Here is a 25,034-nt window from a genome sequence, read left to right as displayed (position 1 = left end):
AGGTGGCGTCTCCCAAAGCCATGTGCAGTTGCAGGAAGACATTAGAGAAACAAAGGACTGCAGATGCTGGAATCCAGATGAATTACACGGTGACGCTGGAGGAACTCAGCAGGCCAGGCAGCATCCGTGGAGAAAAGCAGGCGGTCAACGTTCCCTTCAGGACTGAAGCTAGGAAAAGGGGAAGCCCAGTATATAGGAGGGAAAAGCAGAGCAGTGATAGGTGGACAAGAGAGGGGAGGTGGGGTGGGCACAGGGTGGTGATGGGCAGGTGCGGGGGAGGAGGGGAGCGCAGATACACTGGGGGATGGGTCAAAGGTAAGGGGGGGGTTAGGGGTAGAACAAAGGTAAAGAAAGGAAGAAGCATGGGTTGTGGGGAAGGGGTGGGGAGTTTACTTAAAGTGTTCAATTTGCAGGAAGACATTCTCTCACGCTGAAGGCCAGCAAACCATTTGCCTCCAACTGCAGTTGATGCAACAAGGAAACCCAGATCTTGGGCCTCGCCCTTTCCCTTCCGGCGCTGTGCAGATAATCTCCCAGCTTTTGCCACTAAAGCAGCAAACTCACACTGCGTCTGCCCAGTCCAAATCACAATGGGCCTTCTCTGTAAACTCACAGCTCACCCTCCCTCTCATCCACAGACCTGGAGACATTACATTCAATTCCTTCATCCAGGTCCTTTGTATTGCGGATAGCTGGGGTACAAGCACTGAATGCTGCAGTACCCACTCGTCACTGCCTGCCAATTGGAAAAGGACCTGTTTTATCCCAACATTGGTGTTTTCTTATCCACAGCAGGGTTAACTACCCCCAGCAATTCAACCCCCCCCCCCCCACCCTCTTCTGGTCACTGCCATCAGGGAGGAAGACCCAAACTCAATGATTCAGGAACAGATTCTTCCCCTCCACCAACAGATTTCTGAATGGTCCATGAAGAAAAGATTTATTAGTCACATGTACATCAAAACACACAGTGAAATGCATCTTTTGCGTAGAGTGCTCTGGGGGCAGCCCGCAAGTGTCGCCACGCTTCCGGCGCCAACATAGCACGCCCACAACTTCCTAACCCGTACGTCTTTGGAATGTGGGAGGAAACCCACGCAGACGTGGGGAGAACGTACAAACTCCTTACAGCGGCCGGAATTGAACCTGGGTTGCATGCGCTGTAATAGCGTTACACTAACCACGATAGTACTGCGCCTGCCCTGCCTCATTAGTCCTTTCTTTGCACTTTATTTATTTTTGTAATTTATAGATTTTTATGTCTTTGCGCTGTCCTGCTGCCGCAAAACAAATTTCACTTCGTATGTTAGTGACGCTAAATCTGATTCCCCTCCTCCACCCTGACCCTGACACGTGCACAGGATGAATGCACCTCCCTGTGTGATGCTGGATTGGGTTGGGTTTAGTCAGGTTCAGCTCCTGAATCTGGAACCGGGATATGTGGGGTTTGAGGTTTCCTCCCCGAGCCAGTTGAACTTGGAGCGGAACCACTTGTGCTGTTGTTTCCAGGCTCTGTGCTGTCTGATGCTCTCTGGGTTACTTCACTGCTCAGTGATCTCTGCTGCTGGGTGAATGACACAAGGAGTAGCGGGGGTGGGTCACAGAACCGTTTGCAGTTGGACTGAGAAAGAGGAAGGTGGACCCAAGACCTGAAACTGCAGTTCTGTGATATTGGAGTTCCCAATGACAGCTTCAGCAGGCCATTCAGCCCATCTGTCATGATCCTCCTTCCAAATTATAAGCAAGCCCATTCCTCTTACACTTCCTCAGTTTCCCCTGAAAGCCACCCATTGCCTGGGAATAACGGGTTCTCCATTCTGTGTTGCTGCTTCTGCGAGAAGGAAGTTAACAATTTAAGAGTTATTAAGCTAATTTATGGGGGAAGGAGGAAAAGCTGGTTGAAAATTCACTCCAATGTGAGGATGTTTGACCGGGTGGTGAAGAAGTACCTTGCAGTTTGTAAACATCAACGTGATACGCAGCCCTTTTACCGCCGTTCGTCAGTGGCAGTTCAGCCTTGGTGATCAGAATTCTCATCCAAGTTACCTGCTCTGTTCCCAAGCTCCATATTCAATCTGATCTCAAAAAGTGCAGATGCAGTAAATCTAAAATAAAACCAGAAAATGCTGGGAACACTCAGCAGGCCAGGCAGCATCTGTGGAGAGAGAGAGACTGGTAACGTTTGGGTCAAAGGCCCTTTGTCAGAACAAGGAAAGAGAGAATAAGTTGGTTTTCAGTTGCAGGGAGAGTGGGGGAGGGATCTCCGATAGGGTGAAGCCAGCGTTGCTGGCAGGGATACGCTGTCCGCCAAATGGGGATGTTCACTGATGATTGCACAATGTTCAATTCCATTCATAACTCCTCATGTTAACTATTCTGTGCCTGCAGGCAGCTGGACTCAGACAGCATTCAAGCTGAAAACTGGCCTGTAAGGTTTGTACCACAACAGTGCCAGGCAATGACCATCTTTAATAAGAGTGTCTAACATGATATTAACATCACCATCTGGGGGGGTTGGGGGGGTACCCATGGACGAGAGACTCAGCTGAACCACCCATACAACAACTCAAGAAGCTCAATACTATCCAGGTAGCCTGCTTGATTGGCACCACATCCACCACCAGCACACAGTGGGTATATCTACAAACAATACCAATAGCAGCTCCAGCCCCACAACCTCTCCCACCGAGAACAAGGGCTGGAGGCAGTGGGGAACATTACCACCTGCATGCCCCCACCAAGCTGCACGTGGTGGTGGCTGGCCAATAGGTGACCCTTCATCAGCACCGGGCACACCTTCACTGGAAGAACCACAGCTGTTCAGGTAAAGGTGCAGTACTGCATTGTTGAGGGGAGATAAAGGTGGATTGCAAACGCTGGCCTTGGAGGTGAAGCCTAGATGCTGAAAATAAAAGAAAAAAAACTAGTAGCCAGAATTCTGGACCATTGAGGGTTTTGGATAAGGTGCATGGGGTTTGGAGGGGAACTGAGGAAGATTTTTTTTGACACAGAGCATTGCATGAAGGAGTGGTAGAGGCACAGACCATGGAATGGTACAGCACAGGAACACTGAACATAGATGGTACAGCACAGGAACACTGAACATAGATGGTACAGCGCAGGAACACTGAACATAGACGGTACAGCACAGGAACACTGAACATAGACGGTACAGCGCAGGAACACTGAACATAGACGGTACAGCGCAGGAACACTGAACATAGACGGTACAGCACAGGAACAGGCCCTTCGGCCCACAATGTCTGCATCTTCATGTGTCTGTCTAACAGCCTCTTAAACACCACTGTTGTATCTGCAGAGACACATTCAAGAAGTATTCAGATGAACACTTGAATAGCCAAATAGAAGGGTACGAACCAAGTGCCGATAACTGGGATTAGGGTAGATGGTTAGCATGTACGTGATGGGCGGAAGGAGCTAATGACTCTGTGATAGAAACTCCCCAACACATAGCCACACCCAGAAGGGAAGAGGCATCAAGAAATCTTGTTAACAATCAACACCAATCAATGTGACTTTTAATTACAATTAATTCTGGGCAAGTTGCAGCAAGAGTTGCACTGTTCCCCATTCCCCAACTGTACCCCAGGCTGGGAATCGGGGAGCGTTCAGATGGAACCCACTGCACGCCGGTCGGAAGGGCAGTTGTCTCTCTTGGGATCTACTCGTGGTACCTTCTCCTGGCAGGTCGCTTCTGTTTGGTGAATGACTTCAGGGCGGCAGCAGTGGATCGGTCTTGTTTGGTGATTGTGCTATAATCCAGCGACTTTAGCTGTGGGATAATCCCCACGATGTAGCTCCTTGTCATGGAGAAAGGGAGAGGGAGAGAGAGTGTTAGATTCCAACAGCTGGAGTTTCATGGAATCTCACAGCAGCTGAGGAAGCCACAGTCCGCTCTGTAAAGCGTTGCCCATTTACTCCTGCTGTCAATGCTAACACCTGTTGTTTTAGATATAACAGTTTTAAAATTTGATTATTGTTTTATTATTTATTTACAGCGTGGTAACAGGCCCTTCCGGCCCAATGAGTCCAACACCGCCCATTTTTTTAAACCCATATTAACCTACCCGTACGTCTTTGGAATGTGGGAAGAAACCGGAGCACCCGGAGGAAACCCACGCAGACACAGGAGAGCGCACAAACTCCTTACAGACAGCGACGGGAATCGAACCCCGATCGCTGGCGCTGTAATAGCGTCGCGCTAACCGCTACGCTGCCGTGCCACCCCACCAGTTATGGTTAAATTGTTGGACTCAGTGCCAGTGTTCTGAAAAGTAGATCAGGTTTCAGTTCAAATTCTACCTTGACAGCTGTGGAATTTAAATTAAAACAAAAAATGGGGATTAAAAAAAAATAAAAATGTTGTGACACAGGAGACTGCAGATGCCGGAATCTGGAGCAACACATGCTGCAGGAACTCGGCAGGTCAGGCAGCAACTGTGGGGGGGAAATGGACAGTTGACATCTCAGGTCGAGACCCTTCATCTGGGGAGGTAGTCAGGGTAAAAAGGTGGAGAGAAGGGGTGCAGCAAGAAATGGATCCCGGTGAGGGGAGGGGTGAGAGGCAGAAGGGGGAGGGGAGAGTGGGGATGATGCAGGAAGCTGGGAGGTGACAGGTGGAGGTGACAAAGGGCTGAAGATGACGGAATGGAATGGAGGTGGGGAGGGCAGAGGGGTGTAGTGGGGTGGGGAACCAGTGGGATGAATGTGTGGGTGACAGGTAGATGGGACAGGGTGAGGGAGCGGAAATAAACGTTCAGAAACCCATCTGTTCACTGAAGTTCTTCTGAGAAGGGAATCAGTTCCCTAACCCGGTGTGGACAATGTGTGGCTCCAGCCTACCACCTATCTCCTGAGAGTCCATGAACCTCCAGCTGCTGGAAGCTAACATCTATCTCCCCGCTACCTTTCAGTCCAGATGAAGGGCCTCACACGAGGGACCACTAGAGAGGGACATAAAATGTTGGCAATCTCTACATCCTGTGAAGGAACCAAAAATAACTGTGCTTTAAGTTACAACCCACCCGAGGTGGACTATCAGACAAACCATTCCTCACTGACCTACAACTGCTGCCTTTGAGTATTTACTCAATTCCCTTCTGAGGGCTTCAGTTGAATTTGCTTCCACTGCTCTTTCAGCAGTGTGTTCCAGGTGACAGAAACCCACTACCACTGACTTCCGTTGAGACTGGGGATTTTATTGATTGGGTTAAAACTTTTCAACGAGTATTTTTTCTGCCTGTGAAGTAATTTGAGGTATTGTAGATTGTGAAACAGTTACACAAATTCAAGCTGTTTTAAACCAAAGTTGCACGTTCCGCTGATGCAAATGTTATTCCACCAGTTCCTTAGTCAGACTGACCGGTGGTAACCAATGGCACCAAGTGCACATTTTGTGAGGAGTACCAGGTTAAGTGACACTGAATTCAACCATTCCAATGATTTTGGGAGTCGGACACAAATAAAATCACTGGACAGTAAAATCCCGCCCGGCTCTGTTGTGTTGGAGGAAGGAAAATCGGCCAACCTCACTCTGTCTGGACTGTCGTGACTCCAGTCTCACTCCAACTTGTTGGCCTTTGAGCCCCTCAGTGATTCAGGATAGGAACTCAAAACCGAGCTTGCCGATGTCACTTGAATCCTGATTGACATGGGGATTGGTGTTGGGGAAGGGGGCTGCAGGACAGACCATCTCTGATCTGTATTCAGTTAGAGGGAGGGATGTGCCCACTCTTTGCTGTCCATTCTCCTCCGTCCCCCAACGACCGCCCAAGCTACGGAGGAACAGGACCTCCTGGCAACTCCTGCTGAAATGTGATCGGGTAAACACTTTGTGTCATGGGCAAGAACAAGGCTGGACTATGAAGCACCCCTCGGTCAAAGCCCCTCCCGCCATCCTGAGAGTATGGTTGCTTTGGAGGGGTTGCTCGAGACTTGTGGCATTGTCCCCCAGTGAATGGCCAAAGGCTCCAGGAGGTGGGGTGGATCCTGCTGTGGGTTTGTGCTGAACCTCACTGGGTTAACCAGGCAGGGGCTGTCATGGAGCACTGCTGGTAGAGGGACAAACCCTGGGCAGGTACCTGTATCCTTTCAGCAGCTCCATGGGGTTGCCGTGCAGTGTCAGGCTCCGCAGGTGGGGCAGCGACGCCAGCTTGTCTGCCTCGAAGAGCTCACTGACCCGGTTGCCATGGAAGTTCAGGACTTGCAGGTTGATGCACAGAATCAAGACCTGTTGAGAGATGGAACGATCGACCATCAGACATCGACGAAATGCCCCCTTCTCTCCATAAAACCCCTGGTCTGGAGGGACCGTGGCCTTAGTGCATATAGAGTTGTCTACTGATCATTCGCCAGTCACACTGAAACGTTTGTTCAGTTTGTTCCCGTTCCTTCCCCACGACTCACAGCTGAGTTAGAACACTGTGGGTTCAAATCTCCCCCCAAAGACTGGAGTACAACATCCAGTCTGACAGTCCAGTCCGGTGCTGAGGGAGTACCGCAGCGCAGGAGGGTCAGTGCCAAGAGACCACCGCGCTGTCATCTTCTGAAACAGATGTTACAACAGATCTCTGGTTGACATACATGATCTTTTGACAATGTAGAATAGTAGGAATAATCCTGGTCAATATTTATTCTCGAACAACGCATCTGAAAGGAAGATAAACTCATCATTTTCACATTGCAGTGTGTGGGAGACTGCTGGGCTGAATCTGCCTGCCCTGCCGCCAAGGTGGAAATGGGATTAGCAGGATAGCACTTTGATGCAGATATGATGGGCACACTAGCCTCCTGTGGCATACTTTATATTAGAAATGTTATTTCCTCTATGTTCTCAGGTTCTGGAGAACCAAACTTACTGACAGAGAGAAAACTTGTATGAAGTCTACATGGAAAAGTCATAAACCCAGTTACAGAAGCAGCATTTCGGGAAATAAGGTGATGTTCCTAGGGAACAGGATCAGTTGGATACCACAGGGATTCTGGGCTGAATTTATTAAATGGCATGAGTTCACTCTGGGATATGAGATAAAATGTATTTATAAGATGTTCTTAGTGTAGCAAATTGTCCCAAGGCAATTCACGGGACAGTAATCAGACAGTGGCAGTGAGCCACAAAAGGAGATATTAAGGAGAGCTTGGGTCAAAGAGTTTGGTTTTAAGAGGTAGACAGAGAGGCAAAGAGGTTTGCGGAAGGAGACACAAGAGACTGCAGATGCTGGAGTCTGGAGCAACAGACAAAATGCGGGAAGAACTCAATAGGTCGAGAGCAGCTGTGGAGGCTATAGGTGGAGTTCCAGGGGCAGATGGCTGAAGGTGGTGGAGGCGAAGTGATTGGTAGGAGACTCGCACTAGCCTGGAGGTATGCTGGAGAGACCTTGGAGATCTGAAGTTGGGAGACATGGGAATAATATATTTGAAAAGTTGAAGGTGAGTCTTTCAAAAGAGGTGAGTCCTGGGGCTTTGTGTTCAGTTTCAGCCAGCAGGACCCTTAAAGAGGCACACTTGCATATTGTTAGTTAATAATTGATTGGCTAATTAGCTAATTGGCAGCAGCCAATATAAAGAAGTTAGTGTCAAGGAGAGCAGCCATTTTGGAGTGGCCATTGTCGGAGTAGGGGCTCGGGCTCGGAGAGGTAGAGTAAGTGGCCCAAGTTTGGAGAGTGTGAGAGCAGCTCTCTAGGAAAAAGGCTTCAGAGAGAAGGCATAGGTAAGAACAGGTATTATTTTGTTATTATCATTGACTTGACTTTGGTTCAGGAGGCTTCGGTGAGTGGAGGTTAAGGTGAGGTGAGGTCTTTTTTTCCCTCTTATTCCACAATAGAGCAGTGAAATGACAGTTGGGGCAGTGGTGTGCTCCTGTTGCAGGATGTGGGAAGTCAGCGAGACCTCCAGTGTCCCTGGTGACAACACCTGTGAGAAGTGCATCCAGCTGCAGCTCCTTACAGACCATGTTAGGGAACTGGAGCTGGATGACCTTCAGATCGTTTGAGAGACTGAGGGGTTGATAGACAGGAATTAGAGGGAGGCAGGATGCAGGTAGCTGGGTGACTGTCAGGAGAAGGTAAGGGGGACAGGCAGTCGATTCAGGGTACTCCTGTGGCCATTCCCCTCAATAACACAAATATTGATTGTTTTGGATACTATGTGGGGGGGAACCTACCCGAGGAAAGCCACAGTGGCCAAGTCTCTGGCACTGAGTCTTCCTGTCTTTTTTTCAGGAGGGGGAAGAGGAGTGTGGTAGTGATAGGGGATTTATTGGTTAGGGGAACAGATAGGAGATTCTGTGGACAAGAATGAGACTCCTAGATGGTATGTTGCCTCCCTGGTGCCAGGGTCAGAGATGTCTCAGATTGAGTCCACAGCATTCTTAAGGGGGAGGGTGAGCAGCCAGAAGTTGTGGTCCACATCGGTACCAATGACATAGGCAGGAAGGGTAACAAGGTCCCGCAAAGTGAGTTCAGGGAGTTAGGCGCCAAGTTAAAAGACAGGACCTCCAGGGTGGTGATCTCAGGATTGCTACCCATGCCACGTGCTAGTGAGGCAAGAAATAGGAAGATAGTGCAGTTTAACACGTAGCTAAGGAGATGGTGCAGGAGGGAGGGCTTCAGATTTTTTGATCAATGGGCTCTTTTCCAGGGCAGGTGGGACCAGCACAAATGGGACAGTTTGCAACTGAACTGGAGGGGGACCAATATCCTTGTGGGAAGATTAGGGTAACCCTAACCCTTGCTTGGGGTGGGGGGGTTAAACTGGAGTTGTGCGGGGTTGGAAACCAGAGTGGCAGGGCAGCAAGTGAAGTGGCTGTGGGGAAAGTAGATGTTAAGTCTACAAGCAAAGACAGAAATCAACTGGTTGAAGAACATGGTGGGACTAATGTTCTGAGATGCATCTACTGGAGTAAAGTCAATTTTGATGGCATCAGAAGGGATGCTTTAAGAAGTGAAGTATTGAGAGTACAGAATCTGTATGTTCCTGTTAGAATAAAAGGCAAGGCTAACAGTGTTAGGGAACCTTTGTTATCAAGGGATAATGAGGCCCTGGTAAAGAAAAAGAATGTGGTGCATATCAGGTACAGGCAGTTAGGATCAAATGAGGTGCTTGAGGAGTATAAGAAATGCAAGAGAACACTTGAGAGAGAAATCGGAAGGGGAAAAAAAGGACATGAGGTTGCTCTGGCAGACAAGGTGAAAGAGAATCCCAAGGGTTTCTATAGCTACCAAGAGGATAGCAAGGGTCAAAATTGGTCCTCTTGAAGATCAGCGTGGTCATCTATGCAAGGAGCCGAAAGAGATGAGGGAGATCTTAAGTGAATTTTTTACATCTTTATTTAGAGACAGACAGAACTATAGAACTGAGGCAAAAGAGTAGTGAGGTCATGGACCGTATCTGGATTACTAAAGAGGAGGTGGGGCTTGTCTTGAGGCGAATTAAGGTGGATAAATCCCCAGAACCTGACAAGGTGTCCCCTCAGACCTTGTGGGAGGCCAGTGCAGAAATTGCAGGGGCCCTGGCAGAGATATTTAAAACGTCCTTGGCCACGGGTGAGGTGCCAGAGGACTAAAGGAGAGCTAATGTTGTTCCGTTGTTTAAGAAAGGCTCTAAGAACAAGCTAGGAAATTATTGGCTGGTGAGTCTGACATCAGTTGTGGGTAAATCACTGGAAGGTATTCTATGGAACAGGATGTATAAGGATTAGGATAGACAGGTCCTGAATAGGGATAGTCAACGTGGCTTTGTGCTTGGCAGGTAGTGTCTAATCAATCTTGCAAGCTGCCCCCAGCACATTCTCAGTAATGCAAAAAGACCCACTTCACTGTGTGTTTCAATGTATGTGTGACTGATAAATACCTTGAAATATCTTGAGTTTTTCGAGGAGGTTACCAAGAAGGTCGATGAGGGAAAGGCATGGACATTGTCTACGTGGACTTTAGCGTGGACTTTAGCAAGGCCTTTGACTTTGGCAAGGCCCACATAGGAGGCTGCTCCAGAAGGTTAAGTCACTTGGCATTCAGGATGAAGTAGTCAATTGGATTCAATGTTCGCTTAGCGGGAGAAGCCAGAGAGCGGTAGTAGATGGTTGTCTCTCTGACTGGAGGCCTGTGACTAGTGGTGTGCGGCAGGGATTGGTGCTGGGTCCGTTGTTGTTTATCATCTATATTAATGATGTAGATGATAATGTGGTAAACTGGATCAGCAAATTTGCAGATGATACCAAGACTGGGGGGTGTAGTGGACAGTGAGGAAGGCTATCAAAGCTTGCGGCGTGATCTTGATCAGCTAGGAACATGGACTGAAAAATGGCAGATGGAATTTAATGCAGACAAGTGTGAGGTGTTGCACTTTGGGAAGACAAACCAGGGTAAGACTTACACAGTGAATGGTAGGGCTCTGACGTGTGTGGTTGAACAAAGCAACCTGGGAATACAAATCATTCCTTGAAATTGGCGTCACAGGTAGATAAAGAGAGCTTTTAGTACATTGGCCTTCATAAATCAGGGCACTGAGTACAGGAGTTGGGATGTTATGTTGAAATTGTACATGACGTTGATGAGGCTGAATTTAGAGTTCTGGTCACCTACCTTCAGGAAAGATATCAATAAGCTTGAAAGAATGCAGAGAAAATTTACAAGGATGTTGCTGGGATTTGAGGACCTGAGTTGGGGAAAGGTTGAATAGGGTTGGACTTTATTCCCTGGAGCGCAGAAAAATGAGGGGAGATCTTATGGAGGTATACAAAATTATGAGGGGTATATAGTGTGAATGCATGCAGGCTTTTTCCCCTCAGGTTGGGTGAGACTAGAACTAGAGGTCATAGGTTTAGGGTGAAAGGTGAAATATTTAAGAGGAATCTGAGGGGGAAACTTCTTCACTCAGAGGGTGGTGCGAGTGTGGAACGAGCTGCCAGTGGAGGTGGTGGATGTGGGTTCAATTATAACATTTAGAGGTTTGGATAGGTACATGGATGGGAGGGGTTTGGAGGGAGATGGTCTGGGTGCAGGTAGATGGGACTAGGCAGAAGATCAGGTCAGCGTGGCTGAAGGGCCGTAGTGCTCTGACTCTAAGGATTTGAGGTGATGAAGAAACAAATCGAGCAATATCAACGATACCAACTCAGGAGTTGAGTCATGAGGGATTTACTTCTGGCCCACTGATTGTTGTGTGTTATCACTGAACAAAATCACACAGGTTTGACAGAGTTAATTTAAGCAGAACTTTTCAGGGAAGAAAGGTTCAAACACAAGAAAACACTAAAGAACAGCAAGAGGATGTGCACAAGGTACCTTTCTATGGGAAATCATGTTCCCAGGAAAAGACAGAAGATAGAGTAACTATGGTCAAAATTTCTAAAGAGGAAGAATTGAAATGATGGGAGAGGGTGAGGGTGGGTATATAGGGAGCAGTGTTGCCGACTTGGGGAGCTGGTGGATGGGAAGGGTTGGGAATTTCTGGTGAGGATGTGGCTGTGACTGGAGCACATAGGGAAAATGTGGGGAGATGGGTTGTAGGATAAGGGGAGAAGATGGACGGATGGATTTGGGAATCGTTTTGCTTTGAGCGTAAGCTGATTTTTGCAGCAATCTCCTCTCCTCGGGAATTGGAAAGAAAATTACTGTGGACGCTGGAAAGCTGGAGAAAAAACCTAATGCAGGAGAGGCTCAGCAAGTCAGGCAGCATCTGTGGAGAGAGAATGTTTCTGGTTGATAACCTTTCATTTGAACAAGCTCAAGCAAAATTGTTGACCCACCCCCCCAATCTCTTTCCACAGATGCTGCCTGACCTGGTTCCCAGTGAAATAGCGGCCCCAGGGAGAGAACAGCTGCTTGATTTCACTGACGCACACTGTGCTTACAGGGTCAATGTTGAAGAAGTTGTTGAAGGAGAGGTCGATCCAGAACAAACGCCTGGGCTCCACCAACACGGTGTCAATCAACTGTTTCAAACCACTCAGGTCACTCAGGTTGTTGTGGCTCAGCCGCAAGGAGCAGCTCATCAGTTTCCGCTCCGCCGTGTACTGATTGGGTTTCAGGCCTGTCCGAGGGGTTACTTTAAGGGCATCTGCAGTAGGGAAACAGAGGACCAATTAAATGTGTGCAGACCCACTGCCAGCACTCTTCCCACAGCCTTGGACCAGTCCCAAACCTATCCCACAGCCTCGCCCTCTCTCCACAGCCCCATATCAATCCACAAACTAAACCCACTGCCCCTCTGTCCCCATAGCCCTGTATTTATTCCCACTTCAATCCCACTGCCCTGCTCTGTCCATACATTGCTTGAAATAACAGCTTCTTTCCCACTGCCGTCAGGTTCTTGAACTGACCTGAAAACCCTAATTCTACCTTGGACTATGTTTCCCTTAACTTGCACTGATGCCATTCTGTTTATTATTTGTTTATTTTATTGTACAAGTTCTGTACAATTTGTTATTTTAAGGTCATGTAATTTATGTCTGTAATGTACTGTGCTGCTGCTGCAAAAAGCTAATTTTCATGGCATTTATACCCTGGGTACATATGCCCATGACAATAAACTTGAATTTGAATATTTAACCAGATTTCCCTTGAGCTTGTAATAGTCTCTCCCTGAGATAAAGCATTCCAGGCAACAAACTTCTTCTAATCTCATGACTCTTAGATGACGACGCAACCCCCAGGCCCAGGGTACTACTTGCTGAGAGGAAGGATCAGAAGATTGTGGACCGAACCATGGATGCTCAAAGCTAACTTCAAGACAAGGTCTCTGTACTTTATCATGGGTGAAACAGTTGTCAGGGAGCACTTATCCATTTCCTCTGTCCTCCAAACAATTCTTTCCCTTTCCTATGGGCAGTAGGAAAGTGGAGGGAAATGGACAGTTGATGTTTTGGGTTGAGACCCTTCATCTGGACTTGGTTTTTCCTGCTAGTGTAAACTAACATGTTTTCTCTCTTTGCCAGTTCTGATGGAGGGTTCCAGACCTGAAACATGAAGTGTTTCTCTGCCAGCTGAGCATTTCCAGCATCTTTTTTTGTTTTCACATCTTTGTCGTTCTAGGTGGTAGAGGTTGGGGCTTTGGGTGATGCTTCAGAGAGGTCTTGATATGTTGTTAATGGGAAGGTTAAAGGTGGCTGTGGATTGGCAGGGAAGAAGGTAAATTGGTTTGTTATTCACATGTACCAAGGTATAGTGAAAACTTTGTTTTGCATGCCATCCATACAGATCTTTTCATCACAACTGTACATTGAGGTAGTACAAGGGAAAACAGAATGCAGAGTCACGTTACAGATACAGAAGAAGTGCAGTGCAGCTAAATAATAAGATGCAAGGACCATGATGAGGTAGATTGTGAGGTTGAGTCCATCTTATCGTACTAGGGGACCGTTCAATAGTCTTATGACAGTGGGATAGAAGCTGTCCTTGAGCCTGGTGGTACGTGCTTTCAGGCTTTTGTATCTTCTGCCTGCTGGGAGAGGGGAGAAGAGAGGTAGTGACCCTATCCATCAACAATTTCCCAATTATAGCAAGCCCTCACAGGGAGACAAACACAGTCATAACATGGGGAGCATGAAGACTAGGGTAGTCATAGCTCTGCAGTGGCAAACACAGAACAATCAGTGAGTCATGAATAAAATGAACAGATGGCTTTTGAGAACTAGTCTTGCAGGAATATCTGTAGATGATCATACCAGGCAAAGCATCCAAATTTCTGAAGGAATAATCCACAACTGGACCATACAAGACAGAGTCATATTCTTTTGTGTTAACGGACCTGCAGAAGTAAAGCAAACTCCACTGATTATAGTGCAAAATGCAGTGGGAGATAAACGTTATAAACTGGCAAACAGATGGAGTGGCCCAAATGAATTTAACCCTCCTCACCATCCACCTCAGATTTTTTTGCTCCAACTGCATTTATATAGCATCTTTGACATACCAGAGTGTCCTTGTACTTTTCACCAAATAAAATTTGTATTTTACCAAATAAATTCTGATATTGAGCCACAGAGGGAGATGTTATGGCACGGAACAAAAAAGTTAATTTAAAAAAAAACATCCAAAGCAAAGTTTTGCCACCTGACTAAAACAAAGCAGCAAATAACCAACTCTCAATCCACTCTTGTACATTATCTAACCTTGTTTGTGAGCCTCCTGTGTGGGACCTCATCAAAAGTCTTCTGAAAATCTAAATCCACTATATCTGCTGGTTCCTCATCTACTCTACTGGATATATCCTTGAGAAAGCTCAACAGATTGATCAAACGTGATTTCCATTTCATAAATCAATGTTGACTTGATTGAATCATGTAATTATATCTGAAACATCATGTTATCACATCCTTCATTATAGATTCCAGATAGGGTAGACAGTTGGAATCTTTTTCGCAGGGTAGAAATGTCAAATACTAGAGGACGTGCATTGAAGGTGAGAGGGGGAAAGTGTAGAGGAGATGTGCAGGATGTTTTTTTTTCACACAAAGATAATGAGTACCTGGAACAACTGTCAGGGGTGGTGGTGGAAGCAAATACAATACAGGTGTTCAAAGGCTTTTAGACAGACACATGAATATGCAGGGAATGGAGGGAGATGGATCATGTACAGGGACAAGCGATTCAGTTTAATTTGGCACAGACACTGTGGGCCGAAAGGCCTGTTCCTGTGCTGTGCTGTTCTATGTTAACTTCCCTTCTCCCAACACCAGGTAACAAGCTGATGGTTTGCTGTTTCCTTTCCCTCTCTCTTTTGAGGACAGTGAAGGTCAGGTCAAGGGGAGCCGGAGGAGCATTTACAGGACTGCTTTGAATTGGTGGACTGGACCGTATTCAGGGATTCATCTTCGGATCTGAATGAATGTGCCACGGCCATCACCGACTTCATCGAGACCTGTGTGGATGAGTGTGTGCCGTTAAGAACATAACGAGTTTTCCCAAACCAGAAGCCCTGGATGAACCAGGAGATTCAGTCTGCTGAGGGCTAGATCAGTGGCACTCAAGACCGGCGATCCAGAACCCTACAAGAAGTCCAGGTACGACCTACGGAAGGCCATCGTGAGAGCAAAAAGGCAATTCCGTGTGAACTTTGAGACACAATTGGACGCACAACAGCTGTGGCAGGGTTTCCTTACTCTTTCCTTACAGCATTACCATAACTTCCTATAAGGTGAAACCTAACGGCATAAATGGCAGTGATGTTTCACTCCCTGATGAGCTCAGTGCCTTTTATGCACGCTTTGAAAGGGAGAATAACACTACACCTGTGTGAATCCCCACAGCATCTGGTGACCCTGTGATCTCTGTCTCAGAGGATGATGTCAGAACAGCCATAAAGGGGGTGACCCCTCACAAGGCATCAGGCCCCGACAGTGTACCTGGCAGGGTACTGAAAACCTGTGCCAACCAACTGGCTGGGGTGCTCAAGGTCATCTTCAACCTCTCATTGCTGCAGTCGGAGGTTCCCACCTGCTTCAAAAGGGCATCAATCATACCGGTGCCCAAGAAAAGCAGGGTGAGCAGCCTCAACAACTATCGCCCGGTAGCACACACATCTACTGTGATGAAGTGCTTTGAGAGGTTGGTCATGGCCAGAATTAACTCCTGCCTGAGCAAGGACCTGGACCCGCTGCAATTTGCCTGCTACCACAACAGGTCTACAGCAGACGCAATCTCATTGGCTCTCCACTCAACTTTGGAGCACCTAGGTAACAGGAAAGCATACGTCAGGCTGCTGTTTATCAACTACAGCTCAGCGTCCAACACCATCATCCCCACAGTACTGAGCAACAAGTTTCAAAACCTGGGCCTCTGTACCTCCCTCCGCAACTGGATCCTCAACTTCAGAATCAGGTTTATTATCACTGATGCACGTCGTGAAATTTGTTGTTTTGTGGCAGCAGTACAGTGCAAAGACATAAAAATTACTACAAGTTACAAAAATAAATAAATAGTGCAAAAAAGGAATAATGAGGTAGTGTTCATGGGCTCATGGACCGTTCAGAAATCTGATGGTGGAGGGGGAGAAGCTGTTCCTGAATCGTTGAGTGTGGGTCTTCAGGCTCCTGTACCTCCTCCCTGACGGTAGTAACGAGAAGAGGGCATGTCCCGGATGGTGAGGGTCCTTAGTGAACGACGCCGCCTTCTTGAGGCACCGCCTCTTGAAGATGTCCTCGATGGCAGGGAGGGTTGTGCCTGTGATGGAGCTGGCTGAGTCTACAACCCTCTGCAGCCTCTTTTGATCCTGCACATTGGAGCTTCCAGACCAGGCAGTGATGCAACCAGCCAGAATGCTCTCCACCGTAAATCTGTAGAAATTTGTAAGAGTCTTTGGTGACATATCAAATCTCCTCAAACTCCTAATGAAGTAAAGCCGCTGGTGTGCCTTCTTAGTGATTACATCAATGTGTTGGGCCCAGGATAGATCCTCCGAGATGTTGACACCCAGGAACTTGAAGCTGCTCACCCTTTCCACCACTGACTCCTCAATGAAGACTTGTGTGTGTTCTCCCAGCTTCCCCTTCCTGAAGTCCACAATTAATTCCTTGGTCTTGCTGACGTGCAACTTTATAATCTTTTCTTCATTGGTAGATGACACAAAAATTGGTGGTGGTGTTGTGGACAGTAAGGAAGGTTGTCTAATGCTACAGCAGAATACAGATCAGGTGGAAAGTAGGGCAGTGCATCAGCAGATGAATTGAATCCCGACAAATGGGAGATGATGGATTTTGGGAAGTTGTATGGTGTGGACATGTCCAGTAAATGGTGTGGTGGTAAGGAGGAGGGCCTATGGTTCCAAGTCCATAGTTCCCTGAAAGTGGCAACACAATGTTCTTGCCTTCATAGGCTGGGGCATAGAATACAAGAGTCAGGACATTATATTGCAACTTTACAAAACTTTCAGCCACACTTGGGAGTAGTGTGTGCAGTTCTGGAAGGATGTGGCGTGCTGGAAAGAATGCAGAGGAGATTCACCAGGATGTTCTCTGGATTGGAGGCCGTAAATTATGGACAGAGATTGAATAGGCTGGGCTTGTGTTCCCTGGAGAGGAGGAGGCCAAGGTGTGAAGTATATACTATGAGTGGCATAGATAGGATAGATGGTCAAAATCTCTTTCCCAAGGTAGGGGTATCAAAAACAAGTGGGCAGAGGTACATGGTGCAAGGAAGGAGTTTTAAAGGGGATCTGAGGGGTAAGTTTTTTGTTTACGCGGAGAGTGGTTGATGTCTGGGACTCTCCTCCAGAGGAGGTGGTGAATCTGATAGTCACTGCGTTTAAGAGATATTTGGAATGTACTTACGTAGGCAATGCATAGAAGGATGCGGTCCTAATGCAGGCAAATGGGACTAGTGTAGATGGATAAAAAGCGTCCGCATGTATACAGTGGGATGTAGATCAGTTGCAGATATGGGCAGAGAAATGGCAGATGGAGTTCAACCGAGCCAAATGTGAAGTGTTGCACCTTGGTAGATCAAATGTAAAGAGACAGTACACTATTAATGGCAAGACCCTTAACAGTGTTGATGAGCAGAGGGATGTTGGGGTTCAAGTTCAGAGCTCCCTGAAAGTGGCTGCACAGGTTGATAGGGCAGTAAAGAAGGCGTACGGCATGCTTGCCTTCATCAGTCACAGCACTGAGTCCAAGAGTCAGGAAGTTGTGCTGCAGCTTTATAAAACTTTAGTTAGGCCACATCTGGAGTACTGCATTCAGTTCTGGTCGCCCCATTATAGGAAGGATGTGGATGCTTTGGAGGGTGCAGAAGAGGTTTACCAAGATACTGCCTGGATTAGAGGGCATGAGCTTTGAGGAGAGGTTGGACAAACTTGGATTGTTCTCTCTGGAGCGGTTTATAAGGTTATGAGAGGCATAGATACAGTAGACAGCCAGTTTTTTTTCCCTTGGGTTGAAATGTCTAATACCAGAGGGCATGCATTTAAGGTGATAGGGGTAAGTTCAAAGGAGATGTGCAGGGCAAGTTTTTTTTACACAGAAAGTGGTGGGTGCCTGGGGTGGTGGTGGAGGCAAATATGATACAGGTATTCAAGAAGCTCTTGAATAGACACATGAATGTGAGGGAAACGGTAGGGTATGGACATTGTGTAGGCAGAGGGAATTAGTTTAGTTGGTCATTTTATTACTAATGTACTGTAATTGGTTCAGGACAACATTGTGGGCCGAAGGGCCTGTTCCTGTGCTGTACTGTTCTATGTCTATGGACATGAAGGGCCCATTTCTGAACAACTCATTTTTAATACTAAATTTAATTCCTACTCTTATCCATGCTTGGATCACTTTTGCTGTTGTTTGTGTGTCTTAAAGGAATGTATATTTGAAACAAGTCATGTACTAATTCTTTAAGTGCCAGTCATTGTCAGGCCTTTTAATGTAGTTTCCCAGTCTCCCACAGCCTCTTGCCTTTGTATCTTCACAGACTCCTTTGTTTAGACTGAACCCCTTGGTTTCAGATTGAACCACATCACTTTTCAACTTATTGCAATACAAGAAAAATAGGAGCAGGAGTCGGTCACCAGGCTGCTCGAGGATGAGGCGTTCAACTATGGCACTCTCTGGTTTGGCGATAAGGAAGTTGGACAAACTTGTATTGTTTTCTCTAGAGCACTGGAGGTTGAGGGACCATCTGCGAGAGGTATATAAAATTACAGTCCAGATGTTTGTTTTGCTACGTGAAACTGAAAAGCACAGATAGGGTAGATAGTCTTTTTTTCCTGGGGTAGAAATGTCAAATACTAGAGGGCACAGCTTTAAGGTGCGAGAGGGAAAGTTCAAAGGAGATTTACAGAGCAAGGCTTTTTGGAGTGGTAGGTGCCGGGGAAGTGATGGGAGTAGACAGGATAGCAATATTGAGGCCTTTAGACAGGCAGGGGATGGAGGATTATGGATCACAAGACAAAGGAGGAGCATCAGGCCATTCAGCCCATCGAGTCTGCTCCGTGCAGGCAGATGGGGTTAGTTCCCGTGTTGTTCTATGTCCCATCTACAAACCATCTCCCGCCCACAATGTGAACAGAAGTAGTTTCGAGCACCGATGTGTGGTGGTGGAGTTCCCCCAGCCCTCTGACGGGCCACTGCCCCGGGTGTAACGGGCGACCCTCCGGCCTCCACCCGTTGTCAAGGGCAACGGGACAAACGGGCCGCGAGGTGGCCGCTGGGAACCGTAGTCCGTTCCCTCCGGCCGCGCAGCGCTGCCAGCCGCCAGCGGACTACAACTCCCAGCAGGCACCGGGCTCGCCGCTCCTCACAACCCCCGTGAATCTTCGGCCGGTATGGGCAGTCTGCCACTCACCGCGAGTGAGGGTGGTTGGATGACGGAGCCTCGGCGGCGCGCTGCTCGATGGCTGAAGCCCAGTGGAGGGTGTCGGCGCTGTCGGTCGCCATCGCCCTCAGCGCTCCCGCCACATTGCCGGCGGCTCCCCTCTCCGCCGCACGCACAACGTCATCACGTCACGGCAGGACCCGCCCACTCTACGTCGGGGGCGGGGCTTTATCGGCGTCTCCATGACATCACACGGTAGACGAACGATACCCGGATGGAAATGACGTTACAGCGCAATAATTGGATTCCGAGAGCAGGCCATCGGCCTGCAACGTTCCCTGTGCTGCTCCCTCGGCAGCGGCTGCCCGGCCTGATGACCATCACCGGCATTCGCTGTTTTTATTTCAAATTTCACCCTCCCCAGTATTTTGCCCCGGAATTACCCGGATGTACAGGAGGCGGGGCATGGATGGAATGCCCGGATAGTGACGTCACCCACCCGCCGGCTGAGGGGGCGGGGCACCGGCGGGGGTACCCGGATGCGGGGCACGTGACCCGCCCTCGGCCAATGCGCGGGAAGCGCTCGGGTTTGAAAGGCGAGTGACGTCAGAGGCCGGGTACCCGCGGATCGGCGGCGCCGCAGGAAAGTCCGGGGATCGGCGGTCTGACCAGGCCCCGGAGGCCGCCGCGGCTGGGTAGGGAATCAATGTAAAGTGAAGGGTGGGGGGAGTGTTGTCGTGGGTGAGGGGGGCGGGGAGGGATGTGTCGGGGGGAGGGGTGTGGGGGGGAGTGTAGGGGGTGGGAGGGCTGTCGTGGGGAGTGTCATGGGGGTGTCAGGGGGGAGGGGCGGGATGCGGGGGGAGTGTTGTTGGGGGAGTGTCGGGCGGGGGGGAGGGGTGTGGGGGGGGTGTCGGGGGGCGGGGGGAGTGTTGTTGGGGGAGTGTCGGGCGGGGGGAGGGGTGTGGGGGGGGTGTCGGGGGGCGGGGGGAGTGTCGGGGGCGGGGGGAGTGTTGTTGGGGGAGTGTCGGGCGGGGGGAGGGGTGTGGGGGGGGGTGTCGGGGGGAGGGGGGAGTGTCGGGGGCGGGGGGAGTGTTGTTGGGGGAGTGTCGGGCGGGGGGAGGGGTGTGGGGGGGAGTGTAGGGGGTGGGAGGGCTGTCGTGGGGAGTGTCATGGGGGTGTCATGGGGGAGGGGCGGGATGCGGGGGGAGTGTTGTTGGGGGAGTGTCGGGCGGGGGGAGGGGTGTGGGGGGGTGTCGGGGGCGGGGGAGTGTTGGGGGAGTGTCGGGCAGGGGGAGGGGTGTGGGGGGAGGGGTGTTGGGGGAGTGTCGGGGGCGGGGGGAGTGTTGTTGGGGGAGTGTTGGGGCGCGGGGGGAAGGGGTGTGGGGGGGAGTCGGGGGCGGGGGGAGTGTCGGGCGGGGGGAGGGGTGTTGGGGGAGTGTCGGGGGGCGGGGGGGAGTGTTGTTGGGCGAGTGTCGGGCGGGGGAGGGGTGTGGGGGGAGTGTCGGGGGGCGGGGGGGGAGTGTTGTTGGGCGAGTGTCGGGCGGGGGAGGGGTGTGGGGGGAGTGTCGGGCGGGGGGAGGGGTGTCGGGGGGAGTGTCGGGCGGGGGAGGGGTGTGGGGGGAAGTGTCGGGGGTGGGGGGAGTGTTGGGGGGCAGGGGGAAGAAGGGTGGGGGAGCGTTGGAGAGGGTGTTGGGGGGTGGGGGGAGCGCCTTTGGGGAGGGGGGAGCATCAGGGGAGAGAGGCCCTCCTCTCTCTCTGGAATGCCCTGAGCTGGCACTGACTTGATGGGTCAAGGTGACTTCCCGCGTTGTAAGGAAATGTGGAAATGACATTGTCATCACCAGGTTGTCAGGATTGAATTTCCTCGAATAAAAGGGGCCGGAGTAGCACAAGGAGACGTGTAATGAAATGACCACAAACAGTGGTAATGAATGAAAGTGCTCATTGGCTGGACGGGCTGGGCCTGTTTGCCCTGTGGTTACAAGACTAAGGGGTGAGCTCACAGGCATGTAAAGTCATGAGAGGCACAAATGGTCTTCTTCCTGCATTAGGGGAGTCTGAAACCAGAGGACACAGGTTTAAGGTGGTTGGGGGGAAAGATGTAGAGGGGATCTAAGGGACAGGTTTTCCCACCGAGGGTGGTGGGTGTATGGAACGCGCTGCCAGAGGAAGTGGCAGAGTCAGGTACAATTACAGTGTTTAAAAGGTATTTGGACAGGTACATGGATAGGAAAGGTTTAGGCAAATAGGACCAGTTCGGACAGACATCTTGGTCGGCGTGGACAGTTGGGCAGAAGGGCCTCTTTCTGTGCTGTGTGATTCTGTGACTCGATCCCAAAGCAAATTATTGAGGTTGCTGGAAATCTGAAATGTCTACAAATGCTGGCAATACTCACATTGAAGTAGAATGTGGAACAATTTGTGGCCATCCATTTTGGTGCACAAAACGGAATTTTTAAAAAAAATGTCTGGTGACACTTTGGAAAATACTGATTTTTTTTTCAATGAGCCTGGTTGTCCTTGTAGACAAGTCACTAAGCTAAGAGAAGGCAAATGACGTTGGTCTTTATTCTGAAAGGATTTGAGTGCAGGAGTAAAGAAGTCTTCTGAAATTATACAGGGCTTTGGTCATGGAGCCATACAGCATAGAAACAGGCCCTTTGGCCCAACTGGTCCATGCCGACCAAGATTCCCATCTAAGCCGGTCCCATTTGATCCCGATCCCTTTAAATCTTTCCTGTCCGTGTTTCTGTCCAAATACTTTTTATATGTTGTTCATATACTTGCTTCAACCACAGATAGCACTGATTATTGTGTACAGTTTTTTGTCTCCGTACCCAAGGGAGGATATACTTGTTGTGGAGGATGTACCACAAAGGTTCATCAGAATGGTTCATGGGGTGGTAGGTTTTCTGTATGAAGGCAAATTGAGTCGACAAGACCTGAATTCTCTGGAGTTTAGAAGAAGGAGAGGTGATTGATTGAAACAGACAAAATTCTGAAAGGCTCAACAGAGTGAACAGGAGGAGGGTGTTTCCTTTGGTAGATGATACCAGAAGCAGGGCCACAATCTCAGATCAAGGGGTGGCAATTCCAAAGATGGATCAGGAGAAATGTCTTCATGTAGTGATAGGAGTTTGTAAAATTATGGGTGACATAGGTAGAGTAGACAGCTAGTATCTTTTTTTCCATGATTGAAATACTAGAGGGCATGAATTTAAGGTGAGAGGGGATCAGTTTAAAGGAAATGTGCTGGGCAATTTTTCTTTTAAAGAATGGTGGGTTCCTGGAATGTGCTGCCAGTGGGGGGGAGGAGGGGGGGCACTTAAGAGGCTCTTAGACACATGAATGTGCAGAGAAGATAAGATCTTTATTAGTCACATGTACATCAAAACACACAGTGTTTTGCATCTTCTTGCGAAGAGTGTTCTGGGGGCAACCTGCAAGTGTCGCCATGCTTCTGGTGCCAACATAGCATGCCCACAACTTCCTAACCTCTACATCCTTGGAATGTGGGAGGAAACCAGAGCACCTGGAGGAAACCCATGCAGCCACGGGGAGAACGTACAAACTCCTTACAGACAGCGGCCGAAATTGAACCCGGGTCGCTGCCGCTGTAAAGCATTACACTAACCACTACACTACTGTGCCTTTTGTGTAGGCAGAAGGGATTAGCTTAGTAGGCTTTTAATTACTAGTTTAATTAGTTTGGCCCAACATCGTGGGCCGAAGGGTCTGTTCCTGTGTTGTACTGTTCAATGTTCTAGTGGGTGGTAAATCTTAGGAATTCCATACCCCAGACGATTGAATTCAGTGACTGAACCACCACATTCGAAACAATGATGGATTATTAGATATTAATGGGCTTGGTGTATGGAGGTGGTGCATGTGAACTTTGAGGATGAATAGTGGAGCACACTCACAGACCAGCTGTTTTGCTTCAATTCCTAATTTGTTTTTACGTGAGGCTATAAGAAGTTGAGGTTGTTTTTGTTGAAGACCAAGAGGACATTTGTCAAAGTTAACAAAACAAAACTTTCATTTGTTGTTTGAAGGTCCAGAGGATGCTGTGAGGTTGAAGGTGTAATGTGGATAGAGTTGTTGAGATCTACATCACACAATTAAAGGGCAATGGAAACAGAGCTGATAGAAGTTTCAAAAGCCAGAATGGATAAATACTTTAAATGGCAAGATTTGCAGAGTTATTGGGAAGGAGCATAGTGAGACTAATTGAGATCCAATTCAGAGTATGCATGCTGGGCTGATGGGCTTTCTGTGCTGCTATCGTTAAGTGAAGTTGGTACGTAACCAAGAACAATTATCATCACAATGGCAGAGGTTTTTAAGACCAATTATCTTTGTATGATCCAACATTGATTATTTTGATCGGAACTTCCCTTTGACAGAGAAAACTATTTTAAAAATAAGGTGTGACACAACGTTTCTAGGCATTGTTTACCAGCTTGAGTACGACATTTGACATGGTGGTGGCACGTGACCCTTGAGAGGGAAATAAATCAGGCCCTGTCTGACGAATCAATATTTGGAGATCTGCTCTGTGTAAACGTGTACCTCGAGTATGATGCTTTTCCCAGTTGAACCTCAAAAGAATGATGGGGAGAATTCCTGCCACTGGTAGAGCAGAATATTCTAGAGCGAAGGGAAATGTAAAATAATACTCAGTTACAAACAATTGTTTGTTATCTCTATCGATCAGTACTTTCGAAGGTCAGCCTGGCACAGACAGTGAGGCCTTTCCATTGGTAATTCAAGATTACGTTGTGACTCTTAGTTTTCCCTTTTGGCTGTTGCTAACTCTAAAGCTGCATTAACAAATGAGGGAAGAGTTCAGTATAAACTGCTGCATTTTCTTTTCATCAAGAAACCAGTCAATTTCTGTGATGTTGCAGATGGGGAGCTGAGACTAAGTGTTGACCTGGGGGTTAGAACATAGAACATCATAGGAACGGGCCCTTTGGCCCACTGTGTCCATGCTGACCATGATGTCAAATTAAATTAAACCTCTCTGTCTCTCGTGATCCACACCCGGTGTGTTCCTGTGCCTGTCTAAATGCTTCTTAAAAGCTATTATTGTGTCTGTTTCCACCACTACCCCCGGCAGCCCATTCCAGGCACCCACCACTCTTTGTGTGTTTTTCCAAAAAAAACTTGCCCTGCACATCTTTCAGCTCTTCCCCTCTCACCTTAAAGCTGTGTCCTTTAGTATTTGACATTTCTAACCTGGGAAAAAGACTTTGTCTACCCTATCTATGCCTCATAATTTTCTAAACCTCTGTCGGGTCTCCCCTCAGTCGCCGACACAAAAACAGTCCAGGTTTGTCCAACCTCTTCTTGTAGCTTGTGTCTTCTAATCCAGGCAGCATTCTGGTGAACCTCTTCTGCACCCTCTTCAAAACCTCTACATCCTTCCTGTAATGGGGTGACCAGAACTGTACTCAATACTTCAAGTATGGCATAGACTCTGTCTATACTTCGTGCTGCCTCGGTAAAGCAGCCAGCATAATCACAGACCCCACCCACCCCGGACATTCTCTCTTCTCTCCTCTCCCATTGGGCAGAAGATACAAAAGCCTGAAAGCATGTACCACCAGGTTCAAGGACAGCTTCTATCCTGCTGTTATAAGAATATTGAATGGTTCTCCAGAATGATAAGATGGAGTCTTGACCTCACAATCTACCTCATTATGATCTTGCACCTTATTGTCTGCCTGCACTGCACTTTCTCTGTAACTGTGACACTTTATTCTGCAT

The 25,034-nt window shown here is 48.5% G+C and overlaps 2 protein-coding genes across 2 annotated transcripts in view; one reads left to right on the top strand and one right to left on the bottom strand.

The window, feature by feature from the left end:
• Positions 1-2,335: 2,335 nt before the first annotated feature.
• On the bottom strand, positions 2,336-19,439 carry lrrc51 (leucine rich repeat containing 51). Its single transcript, XM_052026312.1, has 5 exons — positions 19,293-19,439; positions 13,685-13,767; positions 11,873-12,078; positions 6,102-6,250; positions 2,336-3,821 (listed from the first exon to the last, which is right to left on the bottom strand). The coding sequence occupies exons 1-5, from the start codon at positions 19,382-19,384 to the stop codon at positions 3,683-3,685; spliced, it is 669 nt and encodes a 222-aa protein (XP_051882272.1). The 5' UTR covers positions 19,385-19,439; the 3' UTR covers positions 2,336-3,682.
• Positions 19,440-19,851: 412 nt separating this feature from the next.
• numa1 (nuclear mitotic apparatus protein 1) overlaps positions 19,852-25,034 on the top strand; it is a 96,110-nt gene continuing 90,927 nt past the window's right edge. The window contains exon 1 of the mRNA XM_052025817.1: positions 19,852-19,957. The gene's annotated coding sequence lies outside the window, so the exon portion shown is untranslated. The remainder of the gene's footprint in view (positions 19,958-25,034) is intronic.

Source organism: Pristis pectinata, chromosome 11 (assembly GCF_009764475.1).
Source record: "Pristis pectinata isolate sPriPec2 chromosome 11, sPriPec2.1.pri, whole genome shotgun sequence".
Lineage (NCBI taxonomy): Eukaryota > Metazoa > Chordata > Chondrichthyes > Rhinopristiformes > Pristidae > Pristis > Pristis pectinata.
This window is presented reverse-complemented; position numbering and strand designations above follow the sequence as displayed.